General features: G+C 32.8%; 1 protein-coding gene across 1 annotated transcript; it reads right to left on the reverse strand.

Annotated features, from left to right (window-relative positions):
• Positions 1–3,709: 3,709 nt before the first annotated feature.
• LOC128664986 (secreted frizzled-related protein 2-like) lies at positions 3,710–8,657 on the reverse strand. The gene is made up of 4 exons (XM_053719764.1): positions 8,073–8,657; positions 7,124–7,293; positions 6,130–6,222; positions 3,710–4,252 (listed from the first exon to the last, which is right to left on the reverse strand). Exons 1-4 carry the CDS (start codon positions 8,426–8,428, stop codon positions 3,942–3,944), a joined length of 930 nt encoding a protein of 309 aa, XP_053575739.1. The 5' UTR covers positions 8,429–8,657; the 3' UTR covers positions 3,710–3,941.
• Positions 8,658–15,687: the final 7,030 nt, after the last annotated feature.

The following is a 15,687-nucleotide window of genomic DNA, read 5'->3' on the forward strand; positions in this document are numbered from 1 at the left end:
TGCGACAGGCGGAGGAAGCGATGCAGCGGCTGTCAAGATTAAAAGGTAAGTATTTTCACATCACGAATGAAATGTAAATTTTGATGAATTAAAGTGCCCCTGTTTTTAATCGAGGCACTTTATCATCAAAATTTACATTCACTTTAAGGATCTAGCTATAGCACTTCAGGTGTGAAGATGGTTAAAAAAATAGAAAATACAGATGTTAGTTCTAGGCTCATTCCCTTTTCACATAAAGGGGACTATTTTTTCTTCTTTTTAAAAAAATATATTATCAAGTTATAAGGGCAACTGCTAGTGTTTTAAGAGATATAAGAGACACTATTTCGGTTTAATTTTTTTTTATGCCAGGTCATGAGTTATATCTCAACATACCCTGTCTATGATTTATTATGAGGTAAATACCCCAATCGGCTGCAGGCTCACTCATTTAAATCTGCAACTGATATTTGTAAAGCAGCAGTTTTAAACTGCTGCTTCCTAATCCCTCTAAAGAAAAGAAGGGTATTCCAGCCTCCAAAGTTAAAAAGAACTTTATTTTTTCACATAGGGGCCATAGAAATAGAAAATACTACACTATTTCTATTTCTGTGGACCCTATGTGAAAAAAATAAAAGTCTTTTTAACTTTTGATGCTGGAATACCCTTTCTTTTCTATTGGATTGCAAATTGGACGTGGTCCTATATTCCGTGCCCCACAGACCAAGAGGCAGGTGTGCTGTTTTCCAACTTTTGTGAAGTAATCCCTCTAAAGGCCAGTTTATGAGTGGCGCGTTAACAGTTCCCAGGTGTTTGCGGGTCGTCGGGTTTACTGCTCATATTAAAAATTATAAGGGCTCAAAGATATGAGATCTCAGGTGTTAGAAAAAAAAAAGGCAGGCAAAGGGCTTTAACATAGAGACACATAGATATACATGTCTAAAGATGGATATGTATGTGCATATATATATATATATATATATATATATATATATATATATACTGTATATGTGTGTGTGTGTACATATGTATTTATGTGTGTACATATTTGTGTACATATGTATTTACAGGCATATTTACACATTGAAACATATAAATAAATATGTATACATAAATATACATATATATAAGTGCATTTTACAGTCAAGTAGATAAAAACATGTAAAAGCATATTTATGCAATATTCATATTTATTAAAATGTTATACTTTGTATTTACTTTAAATATTTCACATTCCAATGTTCTGCACATAGAGGAATATGTTCTATGTATTTTTAAATAGATATTCCTATATATATCTGTATATATATATCTATACCTATATATATATATATATATATATATATAAAATCATTTATATATAGGTATATATATATATATATTGTACCAAAATACTGTATGTAGAAATATGTATTTATGAATAAATAGAACATATTCTATGTAAAGAATATTGTAATGTGAAATATTCATATTTTCATATCCGGTTAGCACACTTGAGAATATGCAATCAGGTTTGCGCTTGAGTAGGGTGTTAGTTTTTTTTCTACCTTTCACGCTCTATTGACTTCGATGGGGAATTGATTATCACGCATGCAATATTCTAAGTTAGTTTTTTTTTTACACGCATCTGATTAGCACATGAACAAAATCAGTTTACTTTCAACTTGTAATAATACAAGCGCTACCCGATGCAAGCAAAAAGCTTACTTCTAGCGGAGTTAATGCTTGATCAGGAGCGTTAAATACCGCTCCACTTGTAATCTAGCCCTTAATTGGCAGATGTAACTCACTCTAGATTGATTTTACTGGGGTGACTGACAAGCCCTTCTCTAGCGCAATTGGATGTGTGGGAAGGGAGGCATTGCAAGAGTGTACAGTCTTGCAATGCTAAATATGGGGAGCAAAATGTGCCCCACAATTTATGTGAAACCGATCAATGATAAATCTGGCCCTATATATTAGTATAAAGTCCAATTTAAGGTAATTTAAGGTAACTGGTAAAGTGTTTTGACGTTTTGAGAAAAACAAGTTTATCATAATTACATTTGATGTTTTGCTCAAAATGATTTCATGTGCAATAGTGGGTTATTTGCTATGGGCTGGCCCTAAATGTGTCCATACCTGAAACCACTTTAAAATGATGGGCCAGTTAATGAGAATTATATATCGGTAGCTATTAGCTCAAACATGCCAACATGGAGAAAAGTGAGGTAGAAAAACACAGAAAAAAAGATAGAGAAAAGTAGAGGAATGAAAAAAAGAGTGGAAACAGAAAATGACAGGGAAACAAGTAAAGAAGAAAAGATGAGAAGACAATGGAAGGAGAAATGTAAAAAAAAAGTGCTAAAGAAAATTGGATGTAGATTTAGAATGAAGACACATGGAAGAGAAAGGGACATATATAGATGTAAAGATAGGATAGAGTATTATTCTAATAACCTTGCTTTTATTCCATTCTAGTCTTGCTTGTTCCTGGAATCTGGACTATATTTTCACTATTTATAGCTGTTTAATAAATTATGTTCAGGTGTATGTTTTATGGAGTTGTTTCTCATTCTACTTCATCATAGCTTTGTGTTTTCCTTATCTCAGCTTAGTAAATAGCAAGGCTCAACTAATGGACTAGCCTACAGTACTAAAAAAGAGTCATTAAAGGGACACTCAATCAAAATTAAACTTTCATTATTCAGATAGAGCGTGCAATTTTAAACAACTTTCTAATTTACTTCCATTAACAAAATGTGCAGTCTTTTTATATTTAAACTTTTTGAGTCACCAGCTCCAACTGAGCATGTGCAAGAATAAGTGTGTATGCATTTGTGAATGGCTGATTGCTGTCACATGGTACATGTATGCATTTGTGATTGGCTGATGGCTGCCACATGGTACAGGGGGAGTGGAAAAAAAACAACTTTTAAAATTGTCAGAAAAAAAAATCTACTACTCATTTGAAGTTCAGACTAAGTGCTATTGCATTGTCTTGTTATGTTGCATTTGTTGATTATGCAAACCTACAGTGTTGACTGGTCCTTTAAAGGGACAGTACACTGTAAAATTGTTTTTATATGAATGTATTTTCAATGACTTGTTATACCAGCTGCAGAGTATAACATTTATGAGAAATTGCATTTTTCGTTTTTTTTTTGTGTATATGAAGTAGCTGGTTTTGTGCTTTTAAACCACAGCCTATTACAATGGGTTGAGCTTCAGGTAATATCAGATCTCATTATGTTATCACTTTTATGTACACAGACTTGCTTCCTTATCTTATATTTGTCTAGAAAACCAAAGCTCAATACTTAGAGAGAACAATGGAAAATTATCATTTTATTACTTAACTATCATGCCCCCCACTGAGAGTGTAATATCTTCTGCTGGCTGTGTTTACTTAGGCTATTCAATAGAATATACTCCAGTATAGAAACTTTCAGTATAGGTTTGGATACCATAGGCTAAATCAGCTATTTCAAATGCCAAAATAGGGGTAAAGGAGCTACTTGTAAACAATTTAAAACACTCCAGCAGGTAAAATGAATCATTAGGAACAATTTAAAGGTGAGATTTTTTTGGGGTGAACTGTCCCTTTAAGTATATTCCACCCTACCTAGACCATCACTATAGTTGAAGGGCAGAAGATATAGATAGTATTGGCTGTTGCTTTGTATTCTTACCCTAATAACATAAAATGCTCTCACACCAACAGGCAAAAACACACAAAAAATAAGTTCAGTAATGATAAATATTATAATTTTATAGTTACATTTTCACAATTTATACATCTCATATAGTAATTGCTAAAATCTCATATAGAACGGTGGAAATATTTTGTACATAGCCACATTGGCCAGACCTTCCAGCCACCTGTTATAATAAGTCTTTACATTTACAATATATATCTATTTACATATGCTTCTTTTAGAAATAGTGCCTTGAGTATTTACAGATAATAAGTACTAAGAGTTCTATTCGCATTTATGGTGTCTCCATTTCCTTGTGGCCAATGTTAACTGAGAGTCCTTCTTTTGCCAGTGGAAGATCCTGTTGATTACAACTTTACCATGGTGAATATCTCCAGCGATGATATAAACCATTGATCTGTTGTTACGGACAAGCCTGTGAGCACAATTCTCATTTATTAGAAGCCACTGTTCAATCATGTTTCGTGTATCATAAGGAAGGAGCAGACCTTGATTGATAAACTCAACTTGGCCTTCTGTTCCATATTCATGGAGCCCAGATGAGGACCTTCTTTTTGCCAATTTTACTTTAATAGCTGAAGGAACAAGAAACAACACAGGTTAGGGGATTGCTGCAAATATAGACAAACAGTACAATATGTGTCCAATAGAGGTAGTAAAAATTATTACTTTAAAGGGACAGTCAACACCAAAATTGTTATTGTTTAAAAAAATAGATAACACCTTTACTACCCATTCCCCAGCTTTGCACAACCAATATTGTTATATTAATATACTTTATAACATTTAAACCTCTAAATTTCTGCCTGTTTCTAAGCCACTACAGACAGCCTCTTATCACATGCTTTTTACAACAAGAGACTTCTAATCCATGTGGGCCATATAGATAAAATTCTGCTCTCTCCTGTGGATTTGTGCATGACATTGGCTAGAATACAAGTCAATAGATAATAAATAAATAGCCATGTTATCAGGGGCTGTCAAAAAAGGCTTAGATACAAGGTAATCACAGAGGTTAAAAGTATATTAATATAAATGTGTTGGTTATGCAAAACTGGGGAATGGAGAATAAAGAGATTATCTATCTTTATAAACCAGTGTTTTTCAACCAGTGTGCCGTGGCACACTAGTGTGCCTTGAGAGCTCCTCAGGTGTGCCACGGCAGACTGACAACAGTGTGACATATTTTTTATACTTTGCTTGTTTTTTACTCCCAGTGCAGGGGTAGTTTGTAGGAGGCATGGCATAACAGCACAATACATACAGTATGTGTGTATGTGTATATATATGCTGTATTAGGCTACAATGTGTGATTTTTTTAAATTTTGGGATGGTGGTGTGCCACAGGATTTTTTAATGTAAAAAAGTGTGCCACGGCAAAAAAAAGGTTAAAAATCACTGTTATAAACAATAGACATTTTGGAGTTGACTGTCCCTTTAAGAAAACCAAAGAAACTACAAGTAACTGGAATTGAATGTATGCTAAATGGTATAATTTTACAGTAGTGTTTAATAGTTTTTCTTAATGTTACTTTATTGTTATTTGTATACACTGACCTCTTGCTCTATCTGTAAACCACACAAAAAAACTTGGTAACTACTTAAGACCCTTATTTATATAAACAATATTTCTTGCCTCACTTGTGGATCAAAGTTTAAAGTGATGGTAAACTCACTATAATGACAATGTTATTTCCTAAAGCTTTTATTACACATATACTTTGTATACTCTAATTTCTTTACTAATCAATGTTTAAGACAGAGTAAATTACTTTTTTTATTTGCAGGATTGCCTGTCCCTGGCCGCCTCCGTGTAAAAAATACTGATTGTGAAATTTGATTGACATATGGCACATCCAATAGCAGATGCACCATACGCCCTATGTATTTGATCTTCAGCAAGCTCCCGTGCCGCTGCTTTGAGGGCTCTGAATTAGCAATGCACACTGCGCAAGTGCAGTTATCAGATGAGCTGACAGCGGCCTCATGTAAACAGTCTGTTTACATGAGGCCGCTGTCGGCTCATCTGATAACTGCACTTGCGCAGTGTGCATTGCTAATTCAGAGCCCTCAAAGCAGCGGCACGGGAGCGTGCTGAAGATCAAATACATAGGGCGTATGGTGCATCTGCTATTGGATGCGCCATATGTCAATCAAATTTCACAATCAGTATTTTTTACACGGAGGCGGCCAGGGACAGGCAATCCTGCAAATAAAAAAAGTAATTTACTCTGTCTTAAACATTGATTAGTAAAGAAATAAGAATATACAAGGTATATTTGAAATAAAAGCTTTAGGAAATAGCATTGTCATTATAGTGAGTTTACCATCACTTTAAGCCACATCTAAAAGGCAAGGGATTCATGACTAATATGCATCGTGTGTAATCATTGTATACGAGTCTGAATCTTCCTATTTTCATAATATTTCCTATCTACAAAATCATACTCACCAAAGTTGTTGTCGCAGAAGGCATCCAGTACAGTCTTGTATGAAAAGAATTCTTCAATTAATGGACAGCCCTGGCAAGTTGGCTTTGGCAGTTCTAAAATAATAGAAAAAATAATATTTTTTTCTTTTATTATTTTTTATAATTTTTGTACAATTTCAGACCAAAAATAAATCTTAATCGTTGGAGCAAGTTGTTAAAGATTCTATGCAAATTCAGGCTACTTAAAGGGACATTGTAGGCAACACAATTCTATCAATGTCAAAAAGCACTGAATATATATATTAAAACAGCTTTTTTAATATAAGAAATGAGTGTTTGTGCACAACCTAGATATCAATTGCTCCCGGGCTTATAGCGACAACTCGAACATTTGTATTGGGTTACAAGCTTTCAAAGGAAAACTAAATGCTCTTCTTTATATGGAGTAAAAATAAATTAAAAAAATAATAATATTGTCTATTTATTGAGGAACCAGAAAAACTGAATATCACTGATAGTTACTTAATGGGACATGAAATTTTTGTCTTTCATAATTCAGAAAGAGCATGCAATTCTAAACTTTCTAATTTACTTCTATTATCAGATTTCCTTCGGTCTCTTGGTATCTTTTGTTGAAAAGCAGGGATGGAACCTCAGGGGTACGCACGTGTCTGGAGCACTAGATGGCAGCAGTTTTGCAAGAATGCTATCCGTTTGCAAGAGCACTAGATGGTAGCCCTATTTCCTGCCATTTAGTACTCTGGTGACCTAGTTAGGCATCTCTTCAACAAAGAATACCATGGTAACGAGGCACATTTGATAATACAAGTAAATTGGAAACTTTTTTTAAATCGTATGGTTTCATATCCCTTTACTGTTCAAAAAGGAAGAAACCCTATTTAATTCTAACAATCTTTTAGAATTTTCTATAGATATATATTGTATTTCCCTCTAGTAATATAACCACCCCAACTTATCTCAGGTAAGTAGTCCCCTGTAAGAAACGCTTGCTTACCTTTGTAAATATATTGATATTCATTGCTCAGTGTAGCCAGACACATGTCCTCTCCAGCAGGAAATCGGTCACAGTTTAAACTTTCAGGCCAGGAATGCCCATGGCAGGCTAGGACAGGGGCACAGCTATCTCTGACAGCAATGCACATGCTGCGACATGGCTGGATGAACCTGCAATAAAGTGTTCAGGTCAGTGTCACTGTGATCCTTTAATATTTACCTTCAGTAATTAATTCAAGTCTAATTGTTCCCTGCTAGGCTCATTTCAGCAACTACAGAACTGCCAGATCCAAGTTTATATTGCAATCAATATAAAATAAGTCTAACCACTATAAAGTCATCTCTAAAGAAAACAACATTCATTAGTTTATAGACAAATATATACAACTACTGTGCACTGTACAAATGAGCTGACTTTCTAGAGACAGAATGGACATATGGGCTAACAGTCGTAAAACAAATGAAAGGGACTTATCTACAGACACCTTGCAGTCAGTCAGTAAGTGTTAAAGCTGACATTGTAAGCTGTTTGTTTATATAACTGACAATTAGATTGTGGGTGTTAGGTTCCAATAATTCATTGAATTACAGAAAATAGACAGTGCACCGTGCATCATTGTTCTATGTTTTGTAATATACTGCATTACTGTATATCATTTTTTGCCAGGTAAATTTAGATTTTGGAATTGGAAAGGAAATTACATTTTATATATATATATAATTCAAATGTACTTTTTTTTATTTATTTAACATGTTAATTTGTTAAACTTCAAAATAATAAAAAAAAGTAATAAAATAGGATTTTAAACATATAAGAAAAATTACAAAAAAAAACAATAGAATATGAATGTTTTATATTTCTTTCCTAGAATTTTTTTCTATTTTTTTTTTAACTGAGTACATGTCTATATGTAAGCTAAATGTAGCTATAACAAGAGAGTTGTACTTACGTATCCATACAGACAGGTGCAAAAAGGGAGCAGAAGAAAGTCCTGGCAAACGGGTGACAGCCTGTCTGCAGCAGGTTTTGCCACTCTGCTGACTTTGGCACAACCTCTGCCATGCTTGTGTGTCCCATCAAGTTGGGGAGCCTCATCTCTGAATAGCCTATGTCATGGCACATGCCCATCTCTTTGGGTATAGAGACACACTTGGTGGATAATCCAATGTCAAATGCCTTACTGAAGCCAAGAAGGCAAAGCAAAAATAAGAGTGATTTTTGTGGAGCAGTCATGATTGCTAGATGCACTGACTCTTGTGAAGAGCTGAATGTTTGAGTCCTGTTTGCTGAGCACCTTATATACATGCAGGCAGCTCCCCAGCCCAGTCATTATCAATGTCTTATCAAAACACTTGAGACACAGCTTCAGCTCATTGCACATTCAAGTGATTGTTGTGATAAATAAAGAGGTGGAGACACTGGGATGGCAGACTTTCCTTACATGTAACATTTGCATAAGAGATTTCATTACCTTGAAAACATCAGGGCCATAGTGTATCATGTAGACCTGGATATTAAAATAGGACAAATTGTAGTTTTGTTATGTATACGTTAAGTAGCATGAAGGGAAATTCAGAAGTGTCAAGGAACAGACAGGCTGTCTCCTCAGCTTTCTCAGACTTTATTGTTGCCTTAGCATTGCTGATCTGACAGAACATATCTGGGCTTATAAAGTGAAAATGTTTTGTTATTGCTAATTGCCTCATGTCTCTGTATATTTTACAATGTATTAAGGGCACTTTCCCTATGTTACCAGCAGGTGCCATTACTAAGGAGTTTGATCTCTTGCAATAAAATTATTTTGTGTACCTTGTTCAAGTAACGGGTGTATTAGACTGATGTTGTGCTGCTGCAGAAATATGTTTCTGCTAAATATGCATCAAACACATCAACATTTTAAAAAAATAAGTAAAATATTTTGTTAATATTGATAACTGTTTATGCTTTTTATATGCAGGCGTACCTCTGAGATATTGCTGGCTCCGTTCCAGGCCACCGTCACACTATTTTTTGTTTTCTAGTGCATAGAAAAGTTATATTTACACTATACTGAAGTCTATTAAGTGTGCAATAACATTATGTCTAAAAAATCAATGTACATGCCTTAATTATAAAATACTTTATTAATAAAAAATGCTAACCAGCATCTGAGCCTTCAGTGAGTCATAATCTTTTTGTTGGTAGTGTGTGTGTGTATATATATATATAAAAGTATTTATTATTATTAGTTATTTGTAGAGCGCCAACAGGTTCCACAGCGCTTATATATATGTGCGTGTGTGTTTATATATATATATATATATATATATAGGTGTGTGTATATATGTGTATTGATGTGTATTTATATGTTTATAAATTTATATCCATATGTTGGAGAAATGGTGCCGATAGACTTGCTCTACAAAGGGTTGCCACAAACCTTCAATTTGTAAAAAGAGCAATATCTGCGAAGCGAAGTAAAGTGAAGAACATTAAAATAAGGTATGCCTGTATAACTTTATGTTTAATTTAGCATCAATAATATAATAATTTAGTTCTATAATACATATATATACATATATATATTATACATAACAATTTAGTTCTATAATACATATATATACATATATATATTATACATAACAATTTAGTTCTATAATATTAATATATATATATATATATATATATATATATATATATATATATATATATATATATATATATAATGCATAACAATTTAGTTCTATAATACATATATATATATATATATTATACATAACAATTTAGTTCTATAATATATATATATATATATTATTACATATTGCAATGCTGGCAAAATATTATATACTTGCAAGTTACAGATTTTTTAAAAATATAATTTAAAGTTTCATGAATTACCTGGTGAGACAGATCTGGAGTTAAAATAAAAGCAATGTAAGACTTTTTTTTTTTTGCTCTGTTGTAAAAGTTCTTGTCACTATAGCAGACATCTGTCTTAACAGCAGACAAGAAAGATATCTGTCTCCCTGGCCCCATTTAAGAGGAGACATAAACCAGGACAATTACTCGTTCAAATAAACGCCCATCCATTAGCACTTCATTGTCAAGTTCATTAAATAATTACCTAATCTTATAACCACCTATGCAAGGTGAATGCATTTTAGATTCTAGAAGAAAATTGGATTATACATCAAAGTGTCCATAGTGTAAAAACATGGTCCAGCTTCTTCTTATAAACCATCCTTCTGGAGACAAGAATTATTTTTTCTTTGATGCAATAGTATACTGATTTTGGCTTAATTTTATAACTCAAGACCAATAAATAAATAGATTCATTCCCAGTTGTATATTATATATAAATATATTTCCATTTAAGGTAAATTAATATATATATATAAATTTAAGTTATAGGTAATGAACCAATTGGTGGCAAATGTTTAAGGCCCGCTTAACTATATGTAAAATTAATATTTCAGCTGACTGTACACTGCATAGGACAGTACACAGCTATTGTACATGTCTTGCTGTTAGCCACCAGTTACCATCTAGTTTTATTTTTTACAGTTATCAATTTTTATCAAAACTAAAGTGAATATTTTGTCTATATAATCTACCTTTTTTCACATTCTAGCAGCTTCACCTATGATGAGATACACAGTTTTAATTTCACGGCTCTTATGTGATGTGCAGTGCCCATAATTTGCTTTACATCAAATAATTGGCATAATAAAAATTCAAATTTGACATTCTTGCTTAAAATCATCAATCTTTATGCTAACGTCTTGACAGGATAATGAAGTGCACCTAATGTCAAAAGCAAACAGCATCTGTCTGCTGCTATTTTGGACTATCTAGTTATGATAATCTGATTTATTAATACATAACACCTGCTTATGTTAAACATTGGTTTTATTTTGTTCTACGATTATTACATCTGTAATATTATAATGCCAAATGAAAAGCATTTAATGATATAGAATCATATTCTTTAATATTTTGTTTACACTGCTGTCATTGTCTGTGTTTTGTAATTGAATATTTTGGAATACAGTACAGTACTGTATTATGTATAGGATAATATTCTTTAAGATATATACCGGTGTGTGTGTATATATAAATATATATACTGTATATATATATATATATATATATATATATATATATATATATATATATATATATATATATATATATATATATATATATATATATGTATATATATAATCCCAAATCTGGAAGTCCAAACATTCTAAAATCCAAACTTTTTCATTCATATTTTGTTAAAAAATTTAATTATCAAAATTACTATTTTCCCTGCCAGTAAGTCACAAAACTATTAACAATTATTTAAAATTAGCTGTAGTTGCATGTATAAGCTGTATTATAACATTTATATATTGTCTAAATTACTTTGTTTATACTTTGGTAGACAATGCAGCAGTGCCGCCAGTAAGGCCAGTCAAATACTTGGTTGCATTGGGAGAGGTATTAGTAGCAGAAATAGCAAGGTTCTTATGCCACTTTACAGATCATTAGTTAGGCCACATCTGGAATACTGTGTACAGTTCTGGAGACCATATCTTTAGAAAGATATAAATAAAGTTGAAACTGTCCAAAAGAGGGCTACTAAAATGGTACATGGTCTAAAATATAAAACGCACAAAGAAAGACTCTATGACCTAAATATGTATAGTTTAGAGGAGAGAAGGGAAAGAGGTGACATGATAGAAACCTTCAAATATATGAAGGGGCTTAATAAAGTAGAAGGCAAAAGCATTTTCCACAAAATAAATATGGTGGATTCATGGAATAAACCTCTGAACGAAGTGGTAAACACATAGAGACCAATTTATCATGGCCTGAATGGGGCCATATACCCTTGTTTCAGCGCGAGCCTTCAGCCAATATAGCATACACACATTTATATAATCATATTAATATTGTCGATATCATGGGTTTCTTATATTTGGGGTCTAACTTACTTATTGATAAATGGTTTTACACACACAAATATATACATATATACATGCATGCCAGAGAGTTTGGGGACACCTAATAGCAAAGTAAAAGATCAGCAGTCATTGGAAATATTTCCAAGTTAAAATAAAATTTTAATTGTAAACATTATCAAGTACGGGAACAACAGAAAAGATGATGTTAAAGATGTTATTTGAAAGTGTATTCATTTTTGTTTGTTTTACTTAGCAAAATATGTTATTTATAGTAGATGTTCTGTCCACCAATAGAGCTATGAGGGTTGTCCTTATCAACCAATGAGTATAGAAGAGAATGAGTTGTGTATAGATATCCCACAATCATCTTTATTATTGGTATTGAAAATGTAACCTCTTCTTTTTTTTTTTTAAATACTAAAAAATTAACACTTCTGTGACAATGCATCAAATATGAAGTATTTAGGAAATACATGAAATATGAAATGAATATAATGTAATAACTAAAATGTTATGCGCGTATGGTTAGAACATAGAGATACAAAATAAACACAGAGAGAAGCCCCTAATAACTTATAGGTGACCCCTCACTACGTACAGGACATGCCGGGTTCAAAGATGGTACTTAACCTCCTGGAGCTTTTTTTTCATGCAGATTAATGATCCTGCTGTGAGTGGTTTTTATCACTATTGTTAACCTCTAGACATGTTTGTACATAAAGAGAGTTTTACAAAAGCTCATACTTTTATTAATGCACCATACTGATCACACTGCTTAATGAACGTGCCCTGCATATTGCTATTTGCTCTGGTCATTCATTTCTGTAGAACTTCTGAATCAAGAACATCTTGATTACCTAAAAAATAATTATGACCGACCTGTGCTGAAAGCTCTGCTGACTGAGAACCCTAACAATGGGTTTAACCTGTTTGCGGGTTTTAAACACACAGCATTACAGCTTCACTAGAAATGAAATGATCTAACAACTTAGAGCATGTCATTTTTTTTTACTATAATAGTTTATATATATATATATATATATATATATATATATATATATATATATATACATAAAACAAATTATGAAAAAATAGGCACTCACAGGTCTTTTACAAAAAGTCTTCCAAAATCTTGTTAGCAAAGCATGATTTATTCTATACATAGCCTATGCACACCGCTGAGGTGAGACAATAGAAGGTATTTGCAGATTGAGTGTGAGGTGTTCTCTTCTGTGGATTATTATTTGACTCAGCACCAGTGGTTTACAATAGAGGAGTGCAGGGGTAAGATGAATTGTATGTATGTATGTCTGTGTGTGTGTATGTATATATATATATATATATATATCTCATGTAGAGGCTAGCACACACTTACTGTAGTATTCAACTGTCGGGGTACACTTCAAAAAACATCCAAGTTGCACAAATAGGAACACACTCGCCGGACTTGTACATTAATCCACCTTTAATATAGTGTCAAGTCACTTGACACTATATTAAAGGTGGATTAATGTACAAATCCAGAGAGTGTGTTCCTATTTGTGTAGTATATATATATATATATATATATATATATATATATATACACACACACACACTCTTTGCGTTTACAGTGCATTTATTTAACATTTAAGCTCTTTCAATGAAAAAAACAATTGGAATATTAATTGGGATATTGACCCTACTACTTGTGTATATAATTTCCAATGATTAACAAGTGTCTCATACTCTGAATCAAAATGCATCATAAGCAGTTTCAGTTTAACAGTCCAGATGTATGAACCTAGATGCAACATTAGCTGCATTTAATTTTCCTCTCTGACGTTTATTTACTAATGTAGGCATTGGGCTTTGAGTGACTCCTGACCTTTCCCATAAATCTGATCAACAGCCCTTGGCTAATCCCAGTCTATCTGCAACGTGCAGTCATACAAGGTGGGGGGCAGTCTCCAGTAGCCTATTCACATTATCATGACCCATCAGCAAGCGGCTGCTTCACATTACCCATAGCCAGTGTAGCCTGGGGCTAACAAACTAGTAACTCAACTAATCATCCCAAGTCAATAATAAATGAATGGCTGGATTAATTACCCCAGAAAAAGAACATGGCTTCATTAAAACAGCATTAGATTCTCTTCTTTTGATGAGATAATGAAGGAAAACAAACATGTTGTACTCCAAAGTGTCTCCTAGATGTTTCACTGTTTTTGTTAAAGCCAGGGTCCACTATACCTTCTATTGAATGCCCTGTATATGCAACTCCCTGTATTGGTACCATAAGTACTCTACAACCAGACAGCATCATCATGGCACTGAAGACATCTTTCTTCTATTGAAATTATTGAGCAGGCAGACATATCCTCCAGCAAACATAAAATGTTTTCAGAGCTTTTTGTTTTTATAGAGTTGTACAACAGAGTGTGACTGTTTATTTAAGGGGTGAGGGTTGTGTTTTGTCCTAAGGGCATAGGGCAGCACATTTTAGGAGTAACTCTCTGGCTTTTGGTTGTGAGAAATATATGTGCCAGATTTTAGGTAAAATTGTTGGGCTTTGGGGAAGTTCTTGTGCAATACATTTCCCAGTGCCTATGGCAGCACAGAAAAAAGTACAATAATGTATATTTATTATTGCACTTTTGCATTCAGTCATGTCTGCTCATTTTCTTGTATAAAGCTACTGGCTCCTTTCCAAAATGTATTTATAATAAATAAACATCTTTCCAATATTGTATTTTAAACTTGTGTAAATTTACAGAAAGATCATAATAAGCTTGTTGTCTGTGGACGAACACTCTAAACATTTATTTCTGAGTGATACCTGTATAATTATCTAGAGCAGCAAAATATATCAAATTATAACAAAATCGCAGTATAGCAAAACTTGCATAAAACTGATTAATTATTATTATTATTCTAACAATAATAATAATTTCAGAGGTATATTCATGAAGGAGGGAAGGGGACGGGCATTTCAAATCAGTCAAAAGTCATATTTTTCACTCAGCAAACATCCACAGATATAAAATTGACCTTGACTGACTTACAAAATACAAAAGGTATCTTTCAAATGCAGTAACAACTTTTGCTTAAGTAAAAAATGTGCTTTCTTCTAACACTTAATTCTCTTTACTTTTACATTCAGAACTACATTCAGAACTATTTAACATTACTTTAATTAAAAAGTATGACATTTTCAAGAGGTAACAAGGACCACAGTAACTCAAATACAATAATATAGAGTAATAGCAGCAGATGTTAAAATTAATCCTGTCATTGGCTTTTTTATTTATTTACATTTTTTCTAAATTTTGACAATAGCTACAAGAGTTCAATATGTTTTATTATTTTTAAGCACTTGTTTGTTTGTTTCAAAATCAAAGTAAACAGCTTAAAATTAACCTTTTTTTTCATGAGAAAATTAATATTTTTTGAACAGTGCTCTTTCCTGTGCATTATAGAACTTTTTAACTTTTATTGCATTTTATAGTTTTTTATAGCTAGATGGCGTTAGTTCATTTGTGCCATATAGATAACATTGTGCTCACACCCATGGAGTTACTTATGAAAGGGCACTGATTGGCTAAAAGGCAAGTTTGTCAAAAGAACTGAAATAAGGAGGCAGTGTGAAGAGGC

This window comes from Bombina bombina, chromosome 6 (genome assembly GCF_027579735.1).
Source record: "Bombina bombina isolate aBomBom1 chromosome 6, aBomBom1.pri, whole genome shotgun sequence".
Lineage (NCBI taxonomy): Eukaryota > Metazoa > Chordata > Amphibia > Anura > Bombinatoridae > Bombina > Bombina bombina.

Excerpts from the sequence above, each read along its gene's own strand:
- LOC128664986 (XM_053719764.1), bottom strand. The coding sequence starts at position 8,428 with ATGTATATAAGGTGCTCAGCAAACAGGACTCAAACATTCAGCTCTTCA. Across the intron at positions 7,294-8,072 it reads GCACCTGTCTGTATGGATAC|GTTCATCCAGCCATGTCGCA; the intron begins GTAAGTACAACT and ends ACTTTATTGCAG. Across the intron at positions 6,223-7,123 it reads ATATCAATATATTTACAAAG|AACTGCCAAAGCCAACTTGC; the intron begins GTAAGCAAGCGT and ends CTATTATTTTAG.